Source organism: Sorex fumeus, unplaced genomic scaffold (genome assembly GCF_029834395.1).
Source record: "Sorex fumeus unplaced genomic scaffold, SorFum_2.1 ptg000207l, whole genome shotgun sequence".
Taxonomy (NCBI): domain Eukaryota; kingdom Metazoa; phylum Chordata; class Mammalia; order Eulipotyphla; family Soricidae; genus Sorex; species Sorex fumeus.
This window is the reverse complement of record NW_026606264.1, coordinates 727,683-753,218: the sequence shown is the minus strand read 5'-3', so window position 1 is coordinate 753,218 and position 25,536 is coordinate 727,683. Positions and strand designations below refer to the sequence as shown.

Genomic DNA, 25,536 nt, shown 5'->3' with positions numbered 1-25,536 from the left:
GTCACTGGCCGGCCGGACCCAGGAGCCGCCCTCCGTGCGCGCCAACAGCGCAACCTGGGACCAACGTGCACGGAAACGCAAGAGCCCCGCAAAGAGACGCCTCACACCTGTGTCTGCAGGAGCGATTTATGGCGGGCAAGTAGGGGTCCCCGGGGCCGCTCAGCGCCTGGCGCTCAGGGTGTAGACCAGCTTCTGGATCTTCTCGTCGTTCCTGAGGATGTTGGCCTTCACGGCGCAGATCTTGTCCTGCTGGTCCCGGATGAGCTGCTCCAGCTCCGCCAGCTCTGCCTTCAGCGGCTCCACGGCGCAGTCGGTAATGCTGGCGGCACAGGGAAGGGCATCAGACCCCGGAAGCACTTTCTCACCCAGAGGAAAGGGGTGTGGCCGGTGGGTACAAGATGCAACAGACAGGGAGCTCCCTCCTGAGGGCTTGGCACAAAGACAAACCACCAAGGGGCTAACACTTCCAAAACGTGGGGACACCCGGGGGGGAGCCTGGCCCAGCAGCACCCAGCACCCCACCACACTGAGCAGCCATCTTTCTGGCCGGCGGAACTCCCAGGTCGCTGCTGGCCAAGGCTGGGAAGGTGCCGGCGGTATGTGCCTGCCCACGCTAGCCACCTCCAGGGCACACGATGGCCAGCTGGGCAGTGCCCACGGGCCCGCTAACACCAGGGACACTGACATTTTTGGCTCCCGAAGGAGTGCTGGGCTGACCCACCCAACAAACAGACAGAACAGCGTGTCCTGGCACAAGAGCACTGGATGCAAGAGCTTCCACGGAAGCGTTGAGAGTTGAGAGCTCCCTGCACCCAGCACACGGGCACAAACACGGATGGGCAAGCACGGATGGGCGAATATGGGGTGCAAACACGGACAGGGAGACTCGAACAGACAAACACGAACAGTAAACATGGGGCACAAACACGGATAAGCAAACATGGGACACAGATACGATGGGCAAACACGGGGCTCAAACATGAACAGGCCAAAATGGAGGGGCAAACACGGGTGGGCAAACACGGACGGGCTCATGCAGACGAGGCAACAGACGCGCAAAGCTGGCCCTGGTACATCCCCGCGCTGTGCCGGCCGAAGCACGCCTGCAGTGGCACGCCAGCCTTCTGCTCCAGGAAGACGGCAGGAGACCCGCACAGTGCAACAGTGCTGAGCCTGAGCTCGGTGCAAACAGACCCTGCACCTGCGGGGCTCCCACCCATGCGGGGGTGTGGGGGTGGGGGGCTCCCCAGTGGTGCTCGGGGTCACTCCTGGCGTAACTTAGGGATCAGGAGGTGCCAAGGATGGAACCAGGAGCAGCTGCGTGCGAGGTAGGTGCCCCAGCCCTGTGCTCCTGCCAGCCCTGGCAGGCCACCTCATCTGTGTGTGAAGCCCACCGAGACACGCCCTGTGCGGGGTTCAGAGAGCAGGAGGGAGAGCCTGAGATTGCCCCCGCCCCCCCCTGCCCCTGCTCCCCTCCCCTCCCACCTCTGCTCCTTCTGCAGCGCCTCAGCGTGCTGCCGTCGCTCCTGGCGCCACAGGCTGAGCTCATTGTGCATGGCGTCCACGTCCTCCTGGATGTAGTCCATGACCTTGCCCAGGGGCAGCGCGCTCCTGCACAGGCTCTGGATGGAGGTACGAAGCTTCTCGATCTCCTTGGTGACGATGTCCTTCTCCTTCTTCCAAGCGGATTCAAAGATAAGCGACTTCTCCTGGGGCGGGAGACGACGCAACTTCGGTCAGGCGCAGGGGAGGGAGCACTGTGGCGAGTGTCCGCTGACCACACTGCCTGTTGGCATGGCTGGACACGGGGCCTCTGGCAGGCTGCCACCCTCCCCCGAGACAGAGCTGAGGGGTGGGCTGGTGAGAAGGGCGGAGGCCTCGGGCCCCTGTGCACGGAGGGCGGGGGCAGGACAGACCCACAGAGACACACAGGGACAGAGTCCAGGGTGGGCAAGGGCCTGGCCCCACACCTGAACACAGAGATGCAGACTGGAGTCACGTCACCTCAGATGCCAGCTGTGACTCAGGCGGAGACCGTGCGAGGACCAGGACTGAGGCCTCCCAGCGCCAAGAGCTGAGTGGACAGTGAACACCAATGCACATGGCCAGGACGGGCCTGGAGAGCACGCGGGGCAGGCCAGGGAGCTGCCCCCCAGAGCTCACAGCTGGCAGAGAGAGCCCACCCCCGCTCGGAGCTCAACAAAGGAACCGTGAAGGCTGGGCGCATGGCAGGAGGGTGACGAGACCGGTCCTCCCCCAGGGGGACACACAGATTCGAGCTGCCCGCTGGTCGGGGGGGCTCAGTCTGGGACTCAGCAGAGTGTGGGGACCATCCTGAGGAAGGAGCTGACCCCCAGGGTTATGGTGGCGAACGTCAGCTATAAGACGTGTCTTGGGTCGGATGTCAGACAGAACCGGAAACTGGACACTGTGGAGATCCCCCCCCACTCCTTCTGCAGGCCACAACCACACCCAGGGCAGTGCCAGCTGCACACCACGGCCCCACCCTGTGGAGCCCCCCGACTGTCTCAGCTGAAAGCGCCCCATGTGGGGACAGCCTCGCCCCGTTCCCCTCGCCCAAAGACCCGCCGTGAAGGAGCAGGAAGCGCCCACCCGACCCTGCTGGCGGCTGGCAGCAGAACAGCCGTGCTCCTCCAGACGCCCCGGTCGTCGGCTCTGTTCTCTACAGCGCAGAGCCGTGCTCACGGCTTCCCCCAGGATAGATTCCATTTCACTAGGAGTTTTACAGGAAGATACGCAACTTACAACAAGATCAGAAATTCTTAACTGTGAACTTTTGTCCTTACGTGCATCCCTGATGGAATTCTAAAATCTATTGTAGCTACAGTTTAAATCCTATAAATCTTTTAAAATACACCAATCTTTTAAAATATGCCCCGAGGTAAACACCCGCCTGGCGGTGCCAGCAGCCCCGCCCACCGTCCAAAGCCGATTCCATCTGGGCACTAACAGGAGGCAGGGGCTGAGAACAAAGCAGAGGAACGGTGGGGGGCGGGGGGGCTCCCATGAAGGGCAGCAGAGAGCGGCACATCCTCGAGGAGTCCCCTTGCCTGCAGCCTCCACCCAGGTCCACCCAGAACACAAGGGTGCCAGGAGTAGAGGTGGGCACTGCGGACCCCCACGAAGTGCCTCCGAGCAGGTGGCCTGTTCAGTTGCCGGGCACCAGCAGCAGAGCGTGTCCCGGGCATGAGGCTGGACACGCGGGCGCAGGGAGGAGGCGCACTTAGGGCCCCACATCCAGCACGGGCCTGGCGCCACAGCCAGGGGTGCCTGTTCCCCCACCCGCCCCCCCCCCCCCCCCCCCCAGTCCTCACCACACATAGGGTAGACGCAACAGGAAGAGCAAAGGGCGGGGGACTGAGACCCTGAGAGGGAGCAAGATGGACCGCCACCAGCTGCAGGGAGCCCATGAGAGGGCCCTGCCCTGTCCACCAGCTGCGGCCACTCTGCCAGGCCTGCGGGCCCTGCAGAAGGGGGCCCAGCTGTGGGGAGCAGAGAGAAGGGCAGCACGCAAGGCACCCCACGCACTTGGAGAGCTGCAAACACGCTGGACTTGAGGGCCAGGACACAAAGTGACAAACCGACCTAAGACCTGGGGCCCCCGGTTACCTGGCGCGGCCCGGGAGCGGGACCTGCTGAGGGGCGGGGCCTCTCGGGCGGGTCTGTTAAGGGGTGCGGCCTCCCGGGGGCGGGGCCTTGCTGCAGGGGCTCTTAGTCCTGAACCAAAAGAGCTCAGCCATCAGGAAAAGTAACACGGGAAAGGAGAAGCTTAATACTGAGAGGGGAGAAGAGAGCTCTTTACAGGGAGCGAGGGACAGAGAGATCACACACAAGGGCCAAGCAGCAACTCTGAAAGGATGGAAAGAATCCAACGAAAGCAGCCCTGGCAGGGGCCGGAGCGACAGTCCAGCAGGTGAGAGCGTTTTCCTTGAGCACAGATGACACGAGTTCAATCCCCGGCATCTCCTATGGCCCCCTGAGCACCGCCAGGAGTTCCCTAAGTGCAGACTGGAAGGACCCAGAACCTGAGGCTGGAGACAGGCTCCGAGTGGGGTGCCGCCTGGACAGGTCAAGCCAGGGTTTGGCCGGCACTGGAAAGCGGAAAAGCAGAAGCTCCTTTGCAGGCCATTGTGGTAAACAAAGGGAATCTGAGCAGCAAACCCACTGAGTGCACGTGAGACGAGACCCTAAGGGCACACGGAACCGCAGGCCCCTAAGGGCACAGGGGACACAGAACCGTGGGCCCCTGAGGGCACACAGGACATGGGTCCCTAAGGTCATAGGGGACACAGAATTCTGGGCACACTGGACACACGGAACCACAGGTCCCCACGGTCATAGGGGACACGGAACTGCAGGTCCCTATCATACACTGAATCTGAGACCACGATCCCTAATGAACAAAGTAGCACAGACCAGGCACTCATGCTGCTTCCGAGCACCCCACGGGAGGGGCCTGCAGAAAAAGGAGCCCCCGTCCTGAGGCACAGAGCAGGCCTGCGAGAGCAACTGCCCGGGGCCGGACACTAGGACAGCGCGGGCTTAAAACCCTCACGGGTGGGGGAAGAGGGGACAGTGCTGCCAGCAGGTCAACCTGTGGGGGGTGGCGGCAAGCCCATCAGCAGCCTGAGGTGCCCTCAGGCTTCCTGATATCCCAACACTGCCGCTGTGCCTCTCGCCAGACCCAACAACTCAGGATCAAGTGTCCCTAGAAATTACACGGTCAAAAGTTAGGTATGCAGCAATAGTCCACACCAGCAAACCACAGCTGCTCAGCCACATAGGCTCATACGAGCACTGGACTCCTGGAAGCAGCGGCAGTCACCCCCGCGAACAACTCCAGCACCACCGTGGAAGCTCTTCGACCAGCCTTGCTTCAGAGACCCATAAGTAAATCTCAGAAAGATCAAAACCGCAGTTAATCTCAGACCTGTGCAAGGCTGAACACACAGGTAAATCGGAGTGGGGTGGGTCAGCCTGGTGCCCGCCCAAGCAGAGCCCTGGCAGCTGCTCACTCCCACAATCCAACAGCGCCACCACGCCCCTGGCCAAACTCCACCATCTGAGAACAGACCTCACCAAGACACACTCTGCTGAAAATTCATATGTGGGGTTTTCTTTTTGGTCTTTCTTTCTTTCCTTTTTTTCTTTTTGGGTCACACATGGCGATGCTCAAGGGTTAGTCCTGGCTGTGCACTCAGGAATTACTCCTGTCAGTGCTGGGGGACCATATGGATGTCAGGGATGGAACCCAATGAGGCCCAAGAGTCAGGGGAAGGGTCCAGATCTGGGCCCACCCAGTGTCCATGACCTGCATGGTCAGGGAGAGCGCAGGGAGACTCAGAGAGACCAGGGCACCACAGGAAACCCTGCGGCTCGCCCCCTGCCCACTGCCATCGTCGGCTCAGACGACCACAGAGGTCCACAGCTGCCCTGAGCCCACCTCCACCCCCTCTTCCTCAAGGGCAGCTTTGAGAAAGGCATCACCACCCCCATCTCCCACGCGGGACCCCACTCAGCAGGAGGCTTGACCGGATTTAAGGCCAGCCTCCAACTCACCCCAGGACTCTGCAAGGTCCCTGAGAATCAGCAGAAGTGAGCTCTGAGCACAGAGCAAGGGGTAAGACCTGAGCACAGCTGGGTGTGGCCCACCCTCCCCTACAAAGCACTGTAGCACTATCCTCCCGTTCTTCATCGATTTGCTCGAGTGGGCCCAGTAACATTGTGAGACTTGTTGTTACTGTGTTTGGCATATTGAATATGTCACGGGGAGCTTGCCAGGCTTTGCTGTGCAGGCGAGATACTCTCGGTAGCTTGCCGGGCTCTCCGAGAGGGGCGGAGAAATTGAACTCGGTCCGCCGGGTCGGCTGGGTTGGCTTCGTGCAAAGCAAACGCCCTAACCGCTATGCTATCGCTCCAGCTCCCTACAAAACAAAACTAAAAAAACTAAGTTTCCTGGACACCTAATCATACCAAGAACATTGAAACGCAACAATTACCCCAACTCTCAAAATCTAACAAAACATGGGCGCACCCCTCGCTCACACCCGGGAGTACAAAGTGTTCTGGAATTCGACAAACGAACAATGAACATGATGCAAACACACACACACGCACACGCACACGCACACACATGGTCATGTCACTTCCCCTCCGTGGGACTGAATTTTCCTGGAGCTTCAGCATCACATGCAGGCACCCCCCAGCTGAGTCAGTCCCCAGAGACCGCGCTGACGCCAGGGCACATGACACGGCTGCCTGGCAGAGGGGTCCATTCCAGGATGCCAGCACTGGGCTGGGGTACTCCCACACTGAGCCCCACCACCCACCTGCACTCCCTGCAGCAAACAGTAAACGGTTCCCAAGGGCAGGGCAGGGACAGAGGCCGAAGGCAAAGCTCAGGCCCGGCAGGCGTCAGGGCCACGGGGTTCCTCTCCACCCTCTCTGGTTCCACGCAGGCGCCCTCCACTGCCCCCAACCCGCGGAAGTGGGGGATGGGGGGGTGGAGTGTGGGGCCGCTGAGGGCCATGTGCTCGGACCAGTCCTGAGACCTCACGGCCTGTTTGGGTCTGTCACTGGACTCCATTAACAGGTGAGACCCGGGCCAAGGGCCACTGCCCAGGGCCCAGCCCCCACTCGCTGCCCACTGCGGCCCACATCACAAAGGCACGTTTCCCAGAGCTCCCCTAGCTCAGGGTCCACACCCACGGGGGCCAGGGCACAGCCCCAGCCAGGAACCAGCAGGCCCCATGGAACCTGCCCCACCCAGGCCCCGCCCCAGCCCACAGGGCACGCCCAGGCCACGCCTCCACCCGGTCCCACAGGCCCCGCCCCACCTCAGGCCCCGCCCCCCCAAACACCTCCACCCTGCAGTGCAGGCCACCACAACCCCAGACAATGAAGAAAATCCGTGTTGGCCACTGAGGAAGGCCATGGGATGTGCTGGACTCGTGAACACAGAGGGTGCGGGCAGTGCTCACCGTGGCACTGCAACTGGCACTTGGGCAGAAAGGAGCCGCAGTGAGGCAGGGGTGCTGCCTGGCACGGGTCCACTAGGGTTCAATCCCCCTGCCCCCACAAATGGGCCCCGAGCACCACCAGGAGCGAACCCTGAGCACCGCCAGGTGCGGCCCAAAGAACCCTGAAGTCTTAGGCATCCCAAGAAGCTGGTGGGGTGGGCGGGGCCCACGGCCTCCCTGTCCCAGGGGCCTCATGCTTCCAGCAAAGGACACACACGGCCACTTGCTCCATGCCAAGATCTTTGTCTCCATGAAGACAACTTGGTTGTCCTATGAAACCCAACTGAATTATCAAACCACACACAGGGATTCCACGGTTCTCACTGAAGTTCCAGATCACACACTGGGATTCCCATGGTTTCAAGCCACCTCTGAGTTTTTGCGACACACATGTGGCATATACCTGTAAATGCCCTTGAGTGCTACTGACGGTGTCTCTGCCTTCGCTGCCTCCTGAAGCATGAGACCATTACTGGAACACCTTAAGACAGTGGGGCCAGAATGACAGGACAGCAGGGAGGACGCTCGTCTTGCCTGCAGCTGACCCGGGTTCGGTTCTGGGCACTCCAAATGGTCCCCTGCGCCCGCCGAGAGTGATTTTTTTTTTTTTAGTGCAGATTTTTTTTTTAGTAGTGAGCCCTGAGCCCTGCTGAGTGTGGCCCCAAAACAAAACAAATAAAAAGAATAAAACACAAAGCTCTGATAAAAATCAATGTCAATAGCATCAGCTTAGCTGTTATTAACTCACCAGAGAATATCAAAGCACATGTAATTGTATTTTTTTATTTTACTTTTTCTTTTGCTTCTCGGGTCACACCCGGCGATGCACAGGGGTTCCTCCCGGCTCTGCACTCAGGAATCACTCCTGGCGGTGCTCAGGGGACCATATGGGATGCTGGGAATCGAACCCGGGTTGGCCGCGTGCAAGGCAAACGCCCTCCCCGCTGTGCTATGGCTCCAGCCCCAGCACATGTAATTTTAGTGGAAACAAAATTCCTAGGATAGGAAAGAACATCTGATGGTGTTACATAGAAGCACAAACATCTCAACTAGAAACACTTTTCCCATTCCAGGGATCCGAAGCGCTTGCGCACCGTTGAAGGATTTGTCGTGAAATTGCTCCATCTAGTGGCAACATCAAAAATGCTGTTTTGTGTTGGGGCCATTCCTTGCGGTGCTGAGGGGTCGCTGACTCTAGCTGCTGCCCCTTACATGCAGTTGCTTATAGCAATGACACAATACAATATGTTTGGATACATTGTAATGCAATTATCATATTCCATGATAGAATCTGTTCACAATGTCACTTTACCCATCAAGAAACATTTCAAGATACAACCAGCGAGACCACCGGGGGCAGCCCTGGAGGCCAGTCCACAAAAATGACCTGACTGCAAGTAACTAATATCATGGGGTATATTCTTCGAACATGCAGTCAGACACGGCCAGGGGTCAAATATCAATTTCATATTCAAGAGACGCAAAGTTCAGGATAAAGCACGCCTGAGGGGAGACAGAGAACCTGAAGGGCAAGCACCCAGGAAAAAAAAGAGAGTCCACTCTGTCTCGTCAACAGGAGGAGGGGGAAGAACAAGGGAGGAGGAGGGGGAGGGGGGAGATGGGGAAGGGGAGGCGGAGAGAGAGGATGGGGAAGGGGAAGGGGAGGAGGGGGAGGAGGGAAGATGGGGAAGAGGAGGAGGAGGGGGAGGAGAGGAGGGAGAGAATGGGGAGGGGAGGGGAGGAGAGGGAGGAGAGGGAGGGGTGAAGGAGGAAAAGAGAGAGAAAGGAGGAGAGGAGGACAGGAAAGGGGAGGAAGGGGAGAACAGGGAGGGGGAAGATGAAGGAGGGAGAGGATGAGTAGAGAGGGGAGGGGGAGGGGGAGGCCCCGCCGGGCCGGGATGGCCACTTGGCACCAGCAGAGCCTGGGAGCCCAGAGGCCAACCCCCACGCTTGCCCGAGCCCTCTGTGGCTGTTTCTGGCATTTTGTGCCGGGCGCTGCTGCACTGCGTGCGGCGGCTGGGACTGAGGGCGCGGACACCTGCAGCACAGCCCTCGGCTGAAGTCGAGAGTGACAGGCGCACCGGCCACGGGCCCATCTGGACCACGTGCACAATCAACACGCGAGCACTGCACATGGGAGCACAACACACAGAGCCCGAGCACTGCACACGGGAACACGACACGCTGAGCCCGAGCACTGCATACAGGAGCGCAGCACACAGAGCTCAAGCACTACACATGAGAGTCCGGCACGCAGAGCCCGAGCACTGTGCATGGGAGCACAGTACGCAGAGCCTGAGAGGACACCTCTGGCAGGAAGCAGCACCTGCAGACAGGGCGAAGAAGACTCAGATTCAGCACCCAAGCACGATCGGGTCCGAGCATCTCGGGCCAGCAGGGAGCCCCCGCCAGCTGACACTGCCGACCGCCGCGTCCACAGTGTGTCGGCACGACCAGGGCACAGAGGGGCACGGGCGCACGCGGCCTCTCGCCTGGGCCCCTGGAAGGGATGTTGGTGCGGCCACAGTGCCTGGCGGCTGAGCCCGGGAGCAGGGTCACAGGCGGAGCGGCCTGAGGGCCAAGGGCGTCCCGGCGGGCAGCAGCTCCTGTGCAGGCCTGCGTCTGACCCCGCAGGGGCACGACCACCACGGGGCGACCCATGCTGCCCTGGGCCACACAGAGGGCGACAGCGGGCCATCGTGCCTGTGAAAGATGGCGATGGAGAGTCAGGAAGGGGACAGTGACAGTGAGGCAGATGTGAGGGGCAGTGAGGAGATAGTGAGGGACAGCGAGGGGCAGTGAGGGGATAGTGAAGGCATTGTGAGGGACAGTGAGGGCGGCTGTGAGGGACTGTCATCCCAGCAGTACGCAGCATGGCAGTACCTAAGCGCCACTGAAGTGTACGTCACCACCTGCCAAAGCCACTGGGCACGTGACGGCAAGGGGGGGAGTAAGAGGGAAAGGAAGCGGAAGTAGGCCCAGGGTCAGGCCTGTTCATCCCGGAAGCCCAGACCCCCCAGCACCACCCTGGGTCCAGCACCCAACACCAGCCGGGGGGGCGGGGCGTGGCCAGGAACGGCTCCAGGAGCCCACGAGCACCCACGCGGCCACCCCTGAGCCGGGGGCCCTGCAGGAGGGTGCGGACACCAGGCCAGGGCACGTGACAGCAGCGCAGGGCCAGGAGAGTGGAGACACGGCAGACGTGGGCAAGGGACACCAGCCACCCACGGCAGGGCCGCCACCACGATGACCCGGAACACGGGCTGGGCTTTAATTCTCCTGCCCATTTCCGCTTCCTGTCTCGTGAAACGGGGACGGTGTGGTCTGAGCAGACGCGAGGAGAGCGCCACTGGAGGCTGTGACAGTGGCACAGGCCACAGAACAAGTGCTTCTGTCTCCTTCCCCCTTCCAGGGTCTGAACCGCTCCAGAGCTGACCAGCCCGACCCAAGCCTCTTGGGGGGCAGCCACCTCTGCCACCTCGCTGGGGTACACCAGCCCCTACAGCCCGGCACACAGTAGCGTAAGGACCACAGGAACAACACCTGAGTGTCACAGAGACCACGGGAGGCCAGGGAGGCCAGGGGAGGCCAGGGGAGGCCAGGGGAGGCCAGGGGAGGCCAGGGGAGGCCAGGGGAGACCAGGGGAGGCCAGGGGAGGCCAGGGGAGTCCAGGGAGACCAGGGTGGAGCGCCACAGAGATCAGGGGAGAGAGAGCAGCCTCTTTCTCAACGCACATGCGGCACCCAGCACAGCAGCACCCAGCGGCCAGGATGGACCAAGGAGCAGAGGGAGAAGAAAGGTCATAACCCCAGAGCAGGGGCTGGACCTGGACGAAGGGCAGCCCTGGGGTTGCCTAGTGGTTTGCTGACCTTGTCCCTGACGCCACCCAGGAGAAAGTGGGGACACGGCCAGGGAAGCGATACCTCCCTTGAAGACCCCAGTTATCTCCCTTCCACTGGGTCAGGTGTCTCAGTGACGAACTTCCCGGGAGAGCAACAGGGAGATGCCCACAGGGAAGATGGGGGCACTGAGACTGCGGGGAACGGAGACACTGAGACCGTGGGGAATGGGGCACTGAGGCCACGGGGAACAGGCTACCTTCTCGCCGGACCTCAGCTGCTGCACCTTCTCGTAGTCCTTCTTGGTCTCCAGGATCTTTTTGACGAGCCCCCCTGTGAAAACGCAGTGTCTCCATCAGTGACGCCCGAACACGCAGGGCCCTCCCTGGCACCCGTCAGCGCCAGCCAGTGGCTGACATGGGACCCGGCACAGCCAGACACAGGGCTGAGACCCACTCCCCGCCCATGGCCGTGTGACCCCCAGGCCTGTTCCTCCAAGCACACACGCAGACACATGCAGCGCCCACGACTCACCGTGCCGCTCGTCCTCCTTCAGTTCCACGGCCGGTCCCTGTGAAAGGGCCAGAGAAGCACAGCTGGGGGCGTCGCAGTTGTGCCGCCACCCACCCCCACCCCCCGCCACACCGGGCACAGCCCCGACGGCCCCAGCAATGCAGGGCCCGGGAACTCAAGCACCCCTAGGCAGCCAAGTCTCGCCAAGAGAGGCCTTGGGGCCCCTGAGCAATGCCCGGGAGACCCCACAAGCCCCTCAAACCAGAGCCAGGCCTGGAATGGTTTTGGGTTTTGGTGGTAATCAGCAATTACTCCTGGCTCTGTGCTCAAGAATTACTCCTGGCAGTGCTCAGGGGACCCTATGGGGACCCGAAGATTGACCCCACCCCGTGCTATGGCTCCGGCCCCCAGAGTCAGAGCTGCTGAACTCCTGAAGCCACCAGCACCACTTCCGGGCCATCACCACGCTCAAGAAGACAGAAGGGACAGGGACTTGGGGACAGCGCGGGGGGACACGGGGACAGGAACAAAGGGATGGGGATACACGAGCAGGCATCTCATGGGCTCTGAGCACAGATTGTGGCCCCTATGAAATAGACACATCACACACATTCACACAGCTTCTCACACCCACATACATACAAGCTTACACACGTATAATGAGCTCACATGCCCACACATACAAGCTGAAACACACGTGCTCAGAATACAAGCTGTTACACACACACACTAATACATACAAGCTCGCACACACATATATACAAATGAACTCACACACATATACGTTCATCATACGAACTTCCACAAGTTCACGTGCTCTCATACATCAGTCCACGCACGCTCATCGCACGAACTCCCACACACGCTCAACATACGAGCACACACACACATGCTCATACACACACTCATGTACAAACACATACATACACAAAGGCTCGTATGTATGAGTTCGCACACACACACACACACACTCACACACATGCGCGCATGCGTGTGCGCTCCTACACACCGACTCCAACTCGGTCAGCTCAGAGCCCTGGGGCGCGGCCTCCACCACGAACTGATCGTCGTCTTCGTTGTCAGCGCCCTGACTGTCAATGATCACGTTGGCGACGGTCTTCCCATTCACAGCCCTGAGGAGGAAATCCCGCAGGAGGCCATGGGTGCCGAGCTCACCTCCCAGCCAGCGCGGCCGCGAGTTCGCCCTCGGCTGAGCCTCACCTGTCAGCGGTCGGCACCTCGGTGCTGTCCTGCCGTCTGACCCGGGGCGGGGCGGGCCGGGCGCTCCCCGGACGGGCTATCCTTCTGAACCGAAAGTGGGCGAAGGAAGCGGGACGTCGGGCACGCTGCTGGTGGGCAGGCCAGAGAGCCAGGTGCTGCCCGACCCCCCCTCCCTGCACACTACCCCCCGCCAGGCACTGCAACCCTGCGGCACGTCAGACGGTGACGGTGCCAAGATGCCTGAGCCGGTGTGGCCAAACCGGGGTCACCCACATTTCTGAGACGCTCGATCCCTCCTCCGCCCCCTCCAGCCACATTAACTCTGTACAAACGATTTCTCACCATCATAAAAAAACATCACAAGGGTAGAGAAATGCAGGGCTGGAGCAGGAGATCAGGGCACAGACCCGTGTCGAGCAGCGGTAGGGGCGGAGGACGCGGACCCCACCAGTGCCGAGCAGGGTCGGGGGAGGAGAACATGGGGACCCCAGTGCCCAGCAGGGCTGGGGGAGGTAGGCGCAGACGCCCCAGTGCCGAGCAGGGGGAGGGGAGGAAGGTGCGGAGCCACGGCCCCAAGGTAGGGCAGAGGCGCGGGACAGACCTGACGGCAGAGGTCAGCTCACTGGGCGCCTCTGGGTTCTCGGGTGCCTCGGGCTTCCCCTGGACAGCCGCCGCCGCTTCTGCACGCACAAGAGCAGCTGGTCAGGAAGGAGGGCGGGCCGGGCCAGGGGGACTCTCGCTCTCTCCCCGTCTCCCCGTAGGGCCCTTGAGGGCAGGACAAGGCCAAGTGGATTCCCGCCTTCCTGCGCTCCTCAGGCCCCTGCCCGGCCCTTTCCTAGCTGGGCGCGCCCCGTCGAGCTCTCGGTCTCCTGTGGGAGGCCGTGTGGACGCGCCCCACCGACTCGGCCCTGCAAGGCCCCAGCACCACTTGCTGAGGTTCCCCAACAAGCAAACAGAAAACTAGGGCTTCCCACAGCTCGTGAGAGAGCAGCAGCAAGAAACGGGATTTGTGGGGCTGGAGCGATAGCACAGCGGGGAGAGCATTTGCCTTGCATGCGGCCGACCCGGGTTCGATCCCCGGCATCTCATATGATCCCCTGAGCACCACCAGGAGGAATTCCTGAGTGCATGAGCCAGGGGTAACCCCTGTGCATTGTTGGGTGTGACCCAAAAAGAAAAAAAAAAAAAAGAAACAGTATTTGTGCTGCGCCCTGTCTCGCTCAGTGCGGCGCTCGGCTGCTCCTGATGACATCGGCAAGAGAACCCAGATGTGAAGGCGGAACTAAACTTCATCCTCCAGGAGAAACCCCTGGAACAGGCCTTTGGACACATCGACCCGGGAAGGAGTCTGAGCCTTGGGCACAGCCGCAGCACCCGCCCCGGCCTGTCTCTCACCTGCCTCGCTCGGGGAGTCTCCTGCAAAGAACACAGGACAGGTGAGACCCTGCCACGGCACACGGACGCGACCCTCCTGGGCCAGGCCGGAGACACCATGGTCCCGGCTGGCCCCTTCAGCAAGAAGCACAGGGGACCCTAGCAGGACCCCGGGACACTGAGGCCAGCTGAGGGGGGCTCAGCAGTGCAGCGGGGAGTCCCAGGCAGCTGTGCCCGGTGTGGCTTGCAGGAGTGACAGACTCTGAGGCGAGCACGCCTGCACGCCTGACATGGGCCCCCGGGTCTCCCACCCCCACCGCGGACCTACCCACGATCTCCATACCCAAGACCGGCCACCAACCCCTCGGCAGACAGACAGTCAGACACAACCCATCCCTCTGCCCCTCAGCAGACAGACACACAGACAGAGCCTGTCCCTCCCCTCCCAATCCCGGGGCTCCTGCTCCTTCCAGGTGAGCCCCGCACCCCACCGTGACGCAAAGGTCCCCTCCCACCATGCAGTCTGGGGGTCGCAGCTCAGACTGGGGAGCTCCGGCCCCGATTCTGAAACTTGTTTCTAGAAGATTCCAGTGTCTAATGGGGCCTGCGGCTCATCCTCTAAGAAGTCAAGGACCATAGGAGAGGCCATGAAAGGACAGAACGCCAGGGCGGGGACGAGCCGGGCACGGCGGCCCTGATGGCTGCGGGCTGGGGGTGTCTACAGGGCCCGGGGCGGGAAATGGGGGAGGGGGACAGAGCTGTGCCCAGTGTGGGGACTTTGAGGGGACAGGGCCATCCTGACCTTTCTGCTTCTCTGTGGCCTCTGGTTCGTGGTTCCCGGGCCACAGGCTGGCCGGGTGGCTCTCGGGAACGCTGGCTGAGTGTCCATCGACGTCCCCAGGCCCTGACATGAAAGGACAGAGGGTCAGCACCCGCACACGTGTCACTGTCCCCGCACAGGCGAGTGTCCTGCCAAAGAGAGTGTCGCCCAGGGCATGTCCCCATGCCCCACACAGAAGCATGAGACAGACGGCGTCCACACCGGGAAACAGCCCAGCCGGGCCCCCAGCCTGTCGCCTCCCCGGGGAGCTGCCAGGACCAGAAGGGGTGCAGGGCGAGGCGCACCCACAGGGCCACGATGACCCTTCCCCTCGAGAGAAAAGGGAGACGTGGGACCCGGGAAATCCAGCAATGGGGACTGAGTGTTCCAGAATGCCCAGAGCCGCCCAACGAGCCTGGGGGACTCCCAGGCCAAGCGGCTACAGCCAGGTTCACCCGACTAGGGCCAGGCTCCGGAGTCCAGCTCCGAGGGCTGAGCCACACGGGCACCCCAGAGGCCGGAAGAGAGTCACACGGCAGGGAGGGGCAGCGCTCAGCCACCAGGGGGCGCCCTGCTGGGAATGCCTGACCGCCTGTCACAGTGAATACCAACCATGCCAGGGATAGGAGCCCATGACAGATGTGGCTCCTCGCTCCTATTTCATAATGTGGCCTGGCTTCCCCCTGCCCAGCCCACACCCAGGGGCAGAGAGGGGTCCCCACTGTCTCCGGGCCCTGGCTGCCCCCAAGGGGACCCCGCTGTCCTCTGGGCCCTGCCCACCCCTGAGGGGTCCCCACTGTCCTCCAGGCCCTGCCCACCCCCAAGGGGTTCCCACTGTTCTCTGGGCCCTGCACACCAATAAGGGGTCCCTGCTGTTCTCTGGGTCCTGCACACCAATGAGGGGTCCCCCCAGGTCCCCCCACTGTCCTCCAGGCCCCGAGGGGTCCCCTCTGTGTCCTCTGTGGCTGTGGCCCAACCCCACTGTGCCTGAGAGATTGTGGGGACAGGCCTTCTGGGGTCTCCCGGCTGTGGCAGGCAGGGCAAGGCCCATGCTCGTGGTCTGTGGGGAGAGAAAGCCCCTAAGGGCGTCGCCTCTGCCAGGGTCTCTGTGGGCACCAGGGACAGACCAAGGCGTGACCTAACAGGTCAAAGGTCAGAAAATACACGTTGGGTAGAAAAAAGGGTCTGTTTTCCCTCGAGTCACAGTTCACACCACGTGGTGTCCTGAACGCACTCAGGACGCCTCCGGTCTGGGGAGCTGGTGCAGCACAGCAACGGGACTGCAGGCTCGTGCCCTGGGCACCCCCGAACACTGGAGTGCAGGCCCCATGCCCCGATCACCTGCTAAGACACACTCCCCCACCGCAGGAAAGGCCACTTCAAACACAAGTGGACGCGAGCTGAGCTGAGCTCTCTGTGCCCGAGGTAGTCGCGAGACACGAGCAGGTGCTGGGGCACGGGCCAGGTCAGGGCCTCGCCAGCGCTGGGCCATGGGGGCGGGCCAAGGGCCCGTCCAGGCGCTGACCACGGTGCACATGCTCCTTACCTATCTTTGGAGCTGCCAGTTCCTGCTCTGCTCCGTGTTTCCCTCCGCGCACTATGGGATCTAAGACTTTAGCTGAGATAAGAGCTTCCTTCCTTCCTGACAGTGAGACAGCAAAGAGCAGTTAAGGGCTCAGGGTCCGTGCCTGACAGCTCTCTGGCATTGGTGGGGTCTGTGCCTGGTCACCCAGTCCACCGGCTCACTCGATGGTGAGCGCCAGTGTCCCCAAGGTGGGAGGCGCGCCTGGACCCTGTCCCAACCAGCCTCCAGCTTCTCTGACCGTCTCGGTGCCATGGGCGGGCAGGTCTCTGCTCAGACCCTGCGGCCTCCAACCCTTCCTGCCTCTGCCCTCGCCTGCTGGCTCCCTCACACCAATGCCCCGTGCCAGAGGGGCCATCCAGTCCTACCTACCCAACCAGCATCTGGCCCTGACCCATGGGACCCGGGCTGGTGCCCGCCAGCCCCGGACCTGTCCTGTCCTCCCTGCACACTACCCGGGTGCCCTGGCTCTGACGCGCACATGCTGAGGAGAGCGTGTGCCATGTCCGAACCTCAGCCCAGCCGCTCCAGCTCATGGGCCCATGCAGCCCTGGACACCTGCATGGCCCCCCTCACCCCAGCAGCTGTCTGCAGGACCCCAACTGACCACCGTCTCATATGGAAGAGCCTCATGGCCCCTGGGTTCTCATCACAAAGAATCTTGAAGCTGCAGTGGCAAGGACAGCCTAGAGACAAACGGACAGACAGACGGACAGCCTAGAGACAGATGGACAGAAGGATGGACAGCCTAGAGAAAGACGGACGGACAGCCTAGAGACAGACAGATGAACGGACAGCCTAGAGACAGACGGACAGATGGACCGACAGCCTAGAGACAGACGAACAGATGGATGGTCTAGGGACACATGAATGGACAGAGATGGACGGATGGTCTAGTGATGAACTGACAGTCTAAAGACAGATGGACAGACCGACGACTTAGAGACAGACGGACAGATGGACGGACAGTCTAGAAACAGATGGATAGATGACCGGTAGAACAGACTAGAGACAGATGGGCAGACAAATGGACAGACAGATGGACGGAGAACCTAGAGACAGACAGGCAGACAGTCTGACAGCCTACTGACAGACAACAGACAGCCTAGAGACAGACGGACAGATAGACCGACAGCCTACTGACAGACAGGACAGGCAGAAGGAGCGCAGATGGACAGATGGATGGACAGATGGATGGGAGGCCAGTGGTGGAAGGCAGGGACGGACCCATGCCAGAGGCTCTACACCCTGCAGACCCAGCAGAGCAGGGTGACTGATGCAAGGGAGCCAAGGGCGAGTCCAGAGCCACCGTCCCGCAGCCCGAGTGGTGTGTAGGCAAGTCTACACCGCCCACTGTCCAGGCAGCAGGCGTGCCCACACCTCGGTGGCCAGCAGGAATGGCGCAGCTGAGCTGGGAGGGCCTGGGAGCCTGGCCCCGACCCGGTGCAGACGCCCCCAACAAAGGCCAGGCTGCCCCTGGGCGGGCACGCATGCAGGCAGCTGCCAGTCCCCCAAGGCCATGTGCACGGGGACTGTGCTGGGCCCCAACGCCCCCAAACACAAGGGGCAGGAACTGCAGGAGGGCAGAGCCTGGGCCCACAGCAGGGCACAGGAGCACCCCGCAGATTCAGGGGACCACACCTCAAGTCCGACCCACATGTCCACGGAGGTGGGGCATCAGCTCTCTGGGAGGGGGCCAACCAGAGTCGGCAAAGAGCAGGTGTGCCAGGAAGCTCTTGCGTGCCTGTTCATGTACATGTGTGCACGTGTGTACTGTGTGCCCAGGCACACATATGGTGCATGTGTATAAGTATGAGCACATGCGCACGTGGAGGTGCACCTGGGTGTGCATGTCTGCATGCATGTGCACAAGTATGTGTACTCATGTGAGTTCATGAGTGTGCAAGTGTGGAGTGTGCACATGTGTGCATGTGTGTGCGCACTCATTGAGTACATAAGTGTGTGCGTGTGTACAAGCATGTGCATGAGTATGCAGGTGTTGTGAGTGTGCATGTGTATGCATATGCTGTGTACGAGTGCATGTGTGTGCACATGTGTGCATGTACTGAGTGCATACACGTGCATGTGTGCCGGAGATATATGGTTGAGAAGTATCTGGACACCGCAGCCAGTCAAGACTAGCTCGTGCTGAACAGCAGGGAAGGCAGGAGCACAGTCCCGGGAGCATCATGAGACCCGACCCTAGAGGCGGGGACACGGGCAAGGGGCCCGCGCACAAGCTAACTCCAGCTCCCGCCACCATGGACCAGAGAATGCCAGGTGCGAGCTCAAGGTGGGCCCTACTGGAGACTGGCCCTATTTTCAAAAAGAGCAAAAATCAGAACAAATAAGTAATTCTGAGTCTCGCTCTGGACCAGAAGTTACTGACTTGAAAGGGTCATGATGGAAACAAAGCACAGCGCCAGCTCTCAGTGCTCTGACAAACTGCCAAGAGGAAGAAACAGTCCAGAGCAGGAGTGGGTGGACGCATCAGGGCGGGGCAGAATGTGGAGAGGAGACCCGAGGGGGCTGCACCCTCCTGCCTCCTAGACAGGCCTGTGGACAGCCTGGACGGCTGCGGCCCAACATCCGCTGGAGAGCGTGCCCCACAGACAGTCCCAGAGAAACGTCGGCATCCCAAAGACGCCCACGGGTGCCAGGGGGTCCCCCACCTCAGGGAATCACATGCAGGGGCCCCACTTCAGGGCATCACGTGTAGGGGCCCCCACCTCAGAGAATCACGTGTGGGGGGACCCACCTCAGGGCATCACGTGTGGGGGGACCCGCCTCATGGCATCGTGGGGGAGGACCTGCCTTAGGGCATCACGTGGGGGGGGGGCTGGTCTCAGGGCTCTCGTGTGGAGGGACCCGCCTCAGGGCTTCATGCATGGGGGGCCCCACCTCAGGGCATCACATGTGGAGGCCCTGCCTCCAGGCCTGAGATCCCACTTCGTCTTTGAAATGGTGACAAGACTCCACTCAGGAGCCACCAAACCTACCTGGGCAGGTGGCACATCCACCCGCCCCCTCTTCTGTCCCCCGTCCCTCTCGCGCATCGTCCCTGCACCCCCAGCCTCCCCACCCCGGGCTGTGTCCTCACTGACAAAGGAGGAGGCTTGTGGTACCTTCCAGGGAGTTCTTGGGTCGCCGCTTTGACGTCTTAGTGACCGTGGACCTGGACGCCCTGCTGGACAGCTCGGCCTCAAGAGAAGAGAACAGGCGATGTCGTGCAGCACGGGCAGCCCTCAACACCTCGGCCTGTCACCCCCACCCGCTGGGCCACCTGTCCAGGGCCCTCCCGCGGTGCCTCACCCTTGCAGCCTCCGCCCCTCGGGCCGCCCATGCTCCATCACACAAGAGACTGTGGCAGCGGGTCCCAACGCAGCCCAGGACAGTCTCGGTCCCCTCCTGGTGCCGACCCCCGCGACTGCCCGCACCTTCCCCACACCCCCGTCGGCACAAGGAGGGGAGGAGAGGCACCTGGCACTGCCCACTCCAGTGGCACCCAAGCCTGGCCCCAATTTGGCGCTGTCGCGGGCAGGGCGCTCACCTCGGGTTCGGCCTTGCTGTCTTTGAAGGCCCCGTCGAGCAGCTTCCTGCTCGTCTCCCCACCGCCTGCAGACTGCGGGACAAAGGGTCTCCTCAGAGTCAGGGAGAAGCACCTGCGGGGGCAGCAGGAGCCCCCAGTGGCCGCCCCACACCCGCCTTCCTGCGGGCACAGGAGAGAGCATCTCCGACACCCCCGACGACTTTGCTCACGGCTGCAGAAGCTGCCTCACAGGCCCACAGCCCCCAGGGGGCCACAGAACAGGGTCACCCCTCATGACGGGGTCCACTGCCATGCGGCCCCTGCCCCTCAGGGGTCCCACACACACCTCAGCGACACCCGAGTTCCTGCAGTACACCACCACAAATGCCCTGCACAGCCATGCACACACCTCGCAGGCCACACGGGTACACACGGACACGTGAGCATCTACACATGGGCACACGCCCACTAACAGGGCACACAGGCCTACTACCGGAGGTGACTGTATACACGGGCAGTTGCCCACTGACAGGGGTAACTCCGTACACACGGGCACACGTCCACTGACGAGGGTGACTGCACATATGGGCACATGCCCACTATTGGGGGTGACTCTGTACACACGGGCACACATGCCCACTACCAGATGTGAGTGTACACCACACGGCACATACTCACTGACGGGGATGACTGTATACATGGGCACACGCCCACTAACGGGGATGACTAAACACACAGGCACATGCCCACTGACGGGGTGCCTCTGTACACACGGGCACACGCAGCAGGGCAGGGATGGGGCCTCACCCTCTTGTCTGCTCGGTCGTGCTCCCGGCTCTTCTCCCGGTCAGGGTCCCGCACGTGCTCCCCATTCCTCAGCCGCCGCCGGTCCCGGTCCCGGTCTCGGTCCCGGTCCCTGCCCTTGTCCCGCTCACGCTCCCGGTCCCGGTCCTTCCACCGCTCCTTCTCCCGCCCGCCCTCGCTCCTGCGCTCCCGCTCGCGGTCCCCGTCCTTGGCGCGCTCCGTCCGGGTCCGGGTCCTCGTCCTCTCGTGCTCGCGCTCCCTCTCGGCCTCTTTGTGCCGCTCGCGGTCGCCGTCCTTGGGCTTGTCCCGCGTGCGGCTCTCCTCCCTCGGCTCCTCCTTCCGCCTGTGCTCTCGGCCGGGGCTGGCCTCGCCGGCCTCTGGGGCCCTCCTGTCCTGCAGGACCCAGCAGTCACGTGTGAGCATCTGCACGTCAGCCCTCCCCTCCTCCCCTCCCGAACCCAGGCCACTCACCTCCCCGTCCTGGTGCGCTCGCTCCCCGTCCTCCCGCGTGCTCCCGCTCTTGCCATCGGCCTCCTGCGGCCTGGAGGACACGGGGGGCCTTCCTCGGGCGTCCCCCTTCTCCCCGGCTAACACTCTCTTCACAGCCTCGTCACTGCACAGCTGGCACCAGGTGGAGGGCAGTTGGGGGGGACATGGCTCAGCTCCCAGCCCGCGCTGCCACCCCAGCCCCAACCCCAAGGATCCGCCATCTGGGGACCAGCCCTGAACAGGCCGCCCAGAAGCGCCCAGTCAAGACCATAAAGCCTCTCTCCAGGCTGCATGCCCTCGGCCCCTCACACACTGTCCTCACTGCCCACCTCCCAGGGGCCCTCGGAGGCCTGCGCCCACTCCTGCGCTGTGTGGGCCGAGGAGCCGCACCCCTGCCCCGCAGCAGACGTCCCTGCAGATGCCCTGACTCCACTCCCAGGCCACAGAGTGGCTGCAGCTCCCCAACCCGAGCCCTCATGTGACCAGAGCCCAGGTAAGGCATACAGGGAGGGCTCGAGGGGACATGGCCAGCCCCAGCAGGGAGGGAGAGAAATGAGAGGGGGGGGCCTGGGGGAGGAGGAGGGGCGGGGAGCACGGTGTGTGTAGACCCGGAGCCCCACCTTGTGGAGGCAGCAGCGCCCGATGGCCTGGAGCAGCTCGTTGGTCCTCTCGGGGTCGTGGCCGGCCACGATGCGGGCGGGCTTGGCCGACAGCGGCTCCCCGGACACCAGCGCCACCACGTCGATGGCCTTCTGCAGGAAGCTCATTTTGGCATCTTTCTCCTACAGGGGCGGAAGGGGCAGACTCGCACCCTGCACGTGATGCCTCGAGCCTCACTGTGTCCCCCTCCCCCCCCTGCCCGGCGTGCTCAGCTCGGGTCCAGCTCGGAGAGCCGCTCCCAGAGCAGAAACACCGCGAACGCCCTTCGCCTTTACCAGGGCTCACGGTCCCTCTGACCCATGAGGTCCAAGCCCCAGGGGAAACACGCTGGCCAGGGGAGGACGAACTAGAAGGTGGCTGGGGCCAAACTCACCTTCACGTTGTCGGACTTCATCTCGGTGTCCGTGTACAGCCCCTTCATGAAGCCCGTCACCCGGATCACCTGAGAGAGAGCAGGAAAGTGCAAGAGAGGGAGAGAGGGAGGGGGAGAGGGAAAGAGAGAGAGACAGAGAGAGAGAGAGAGAGAGAGGGACAGAGGGAGATGAAGAAAGACAAAAGGAGAGAGAGGGTGGGAGGGAGGGGGAGAAAGGGAAAGGGAGAGCGAGGGAAGGAGAGGGAGGGAGAGAGGGAGAGAAAGAGAGGAGGAAGAGGAGGAAGGGAGGGAGGGAGAGAGGGGAGGAGAGTGCCCCTTGGGGAACCCCGGCCCCAGTGCCCCGTGGAACAGGTGTGCACCCGCCCGGGTGAAGGTGCCGGGGCTCTGCTCAGCAGGAAGGAGCGGGGGCCACACAGGGTCCCACGGCTCTAGGAGAGCAGCCCAGCCCCACCTCGCTCCAGCCCACCCCCCAACCAACACTGTGGCCCCACACCACGCCCCGCACCCCAGTCCTGGCAGCCGCCTGAGGCCACGCTGGCAGGGCCTGGTAGGGACTGCATAGCCCTGAGGGCTGGAGCGGCCCACGAGGGTCACCGGCCCTCTCTGACCCAGGAGGAGGAGCGCACCGCCTTGGCCCTCCACCCCGTCACTTCTGTCCTCTCCCAAGCCTACACTTCATCCTCCAACTAACGCTCAGGGTGCAACCGCCCCTGCTCCCCCCGGCACATCCACCGGGCCACGGGAACGAACAGGTTCCCCGAAAACCATCGCCAAACACGGAGGAAAAGCCAGACTGGGCTGGGCACGGCTTCCGGCCACGGTCGCAGGCTCAGGCAGCCAGGCCCGGGCCAGTGCAGGGCCGTGTCTGGAGAAGGGAGGAGGCAGGGAGGGGGGTGGGAGGCGGAGGGAAGGGGCCGACGGGGGAGGCCTCCAGTGGCCGCGGGCTCCATGCCCCTCGGTCACGGGAGGGTGCATCTCCATCCCGGAGCTGGACACGCGCTCCCGGGCCTTCGCACGCCTCCCTCGCGGGATCTCCCGGGAACTGGGACCAATAATCTTTCTGCGGCTCTTGGACCACAGCTGGCAAGTCAGCCCAAGGCTGACTCCTGGCGCTGTGCTCAGAGATGCCTCCTGGCAGAGTTCGGGGACCCTGTGGGATGTCGCGGGTCAACCCAGGTATCCAGGTCAGCCCTGCAAAGCAAGCGCCCTCCCCGGGGCACCATCTCCGGCTAAACACCCCCCAGTGAGCGCAAGACCCTCCTGTGTGTGCAGTGAGCCTGGATTTCTGACAGGGCGGCACTGCTCTGCGGGGACAGAGGGACGGTCACTGCCCTGAGCCGGGCCACGCACGGCCGGGCTGGACCCAGCGCTGACCTCTGTAGCCGGGGCACGTCCCCACTCCCCACCCAGGAGGTGGGCCAGCGGCCACCCTCGCCCGCTGTTTCTGCAGGATTGCCGTGAGGAAGGGACAGAAGAGCCGCCCGTGGGCACAGGGGTGCGCACACTGTCCAGGGCAGGCAGCGGGTGGGACCAGAGGCACGGGGACGGGCACCGAGACGGAAAGTCGAAGGACCGCGGGGAGAGCAGCGCCAGGGGTCCGCTCCCCACTGGCCCCAGGCCCTGCTGGCCGCGCACATGGAGATGGAGATGGCAGCGCGGCCAGTTACCAGGAGGCGGGCATCAACACAGCGCGGACACCTTCCCTCCACTCCCAGGTCACCGCAATAGACACTCCGGCTCGGCCTGACCCCCTCCCACTAGTGCGTGCACGCACGCGCACACACACACACAACAGGCTTGGCTTGATCCCCTCCCAGGAGCACGCATGCACACACACACACACAAGCGGGGCTCAGCCTGACCCCCTCCCACGAGCGCGCGCACACACATGCACGGAGGTTCTCACATACACCTGGAGATTCTCACACACATGGAGGTTGTCTCACACACGAAGGTTCACACACACGGAGGTTCTCACAGACACACAGAGGTTGTCACACACACACAAAGGTTGTCACACACAAGGAGGTTCACACACACGGAGATTCTCTCACACACAAAGGTTGTCACACACACGGAGGTTCTCTCACACACAAAGGTTGTCACACACACGGAGGTTCTCTCACACGAAGGTTGTCACACACGGAGGTTGTCACACACACACAAAGGTTGTCACACACAAGGAGGTTCACACACACGGAGGTTCTCTCACACACGGAGGTTGTCACACACACAAAGGTTCACACACACAGAGGTTCTCACACACACACAGAGGATGTCACACACAAGAGGTTCTCACACACACAAAGGTTCTCACACACACGGAGTTTGTCACACACACGGAGGTTCTCTCACACACGAAGGCTGTCACACACGGAGGTTGTCACACACACAGAGGTTCTCACACACACGAAGGTTGTCACACACACACAGAGGATGTCACACACAAGAGGTTCTCACACACACGAAGGTTGTCACACACACGGAGGTTCTCACACACACGAAGGTTGTCACACACACGGAGGTTCTCACACACACGAAGGTTGTCACACACACGGAGGTTCTCTCACACACGAAGGCTGTCACACACAAAGGTTGTCACACACACGGAGGTTCTCACACATACGAAGGTTTCACACACACACAGAGGATGTCACACACAAGAGGTTCTCACACACACGGAGGTTGTCTCACACACACACACACACACACACACAGGTTCACGGGAGGGGTCGCCACGGAAACGGCCCTGGGAGCAGGACGCAGGGCCCGGGGGCTGGGGCTTAGGGACGAGGAGAGGGCGGGAAACCCGCAGGAGCCCGGCCCGGACCCCGGCCCCGACCCCGGCCCGACCCCGACCCCGGCCCGACCCCGGCCCGCCCCCGGCCCGCCCCGCCGCGCCCGGCCCCGCCGCGCCCCGGTGATCACCTCGGTGATGATGTCGTGCAGGTAGCGGAACGGCGGCTTGTTGAGCAGCTTCTCCGTCAGCGGCGGCCTCCGGATCACCTTGCCCAGCGCCTCCTGCGTGCGCCTCACCACGGCCGCGTTCATGGCGCCGCCCGCCCCCGCCCGGCCGCCGGCCCCGCCGCCCGCCGGCCTCCGCGGCCCGCTCCGCTCCCAGCGCGCAGCGCGCCGCGGCCCCCGGGCGCAGGCGCGGGCCCGCCCCGTCGCCAGGGCGCCGCGGCCTTAGCAACGGGCGCGCGGGCCCCGCCCCACGGCGCAGGCGCGGCCCGCCCCGTCGTCAGGACGCCGCGGCCTTGGCAACGGGCGCGCGGGCCCCGCCCCACGGCGC

General features: G+C 62.6%; 1 protein-coding gene across 4 annotated transcripts; it reads right to left on the bottom strand.

The window, feature by feature from the left end:
• On the bottom strand, positions 1-25,336 carry TRAF3IP1 (TRAF3 interacting protein 1). Of its 4 annotated transcripts, XM_056108299.1 has the most exons (17): positions 25,173-25,336; positions 22,245-22,313; positions 21,832-21,993; positions 21,194-21,343; positions 20,726-21,115; positions 19,940-20,011; positions 19,515-19,590; positions 16,354-16,449; positions 14,790-14,891; positions 14,009-14,029; positions 13,215-13,293; positions 12,614-12,697; positions 12,402-12,525; positions 11,414-11,450; positions 11,139-11,212; positions 1,486-1,709; positions 1-319 (listed from the first exon to the last, which is right to left on the bottom strand). In XM_056108299.1, the coding sequence occupies exons 1-17, from the start codon at positions 25,293-25,295 to the stop codon at positions 160-162; spliced, it is 2,043 nt and encodes a 680-aa protein (XP_055964274.1). In that variant the 5' UTR covers positions 25,296-25,336; the 3' UTR covers positions 1-159. The 4 variants fall into 4 exon arrangements, with proteins under 4 accessions (XP_055964274.1, XP_055964271.1, XP_055964272.1 ...); XM_056108296.1 differs by lacking the exon at positions 16,354-16,449; XM_056108297.1 differs by lacking the exon at positions 16,354-16,449 and having other exon boundaries at positions 13,215-13,290.
• Positions 25,337-25,536: the final 200 nt, after the last annotated feature.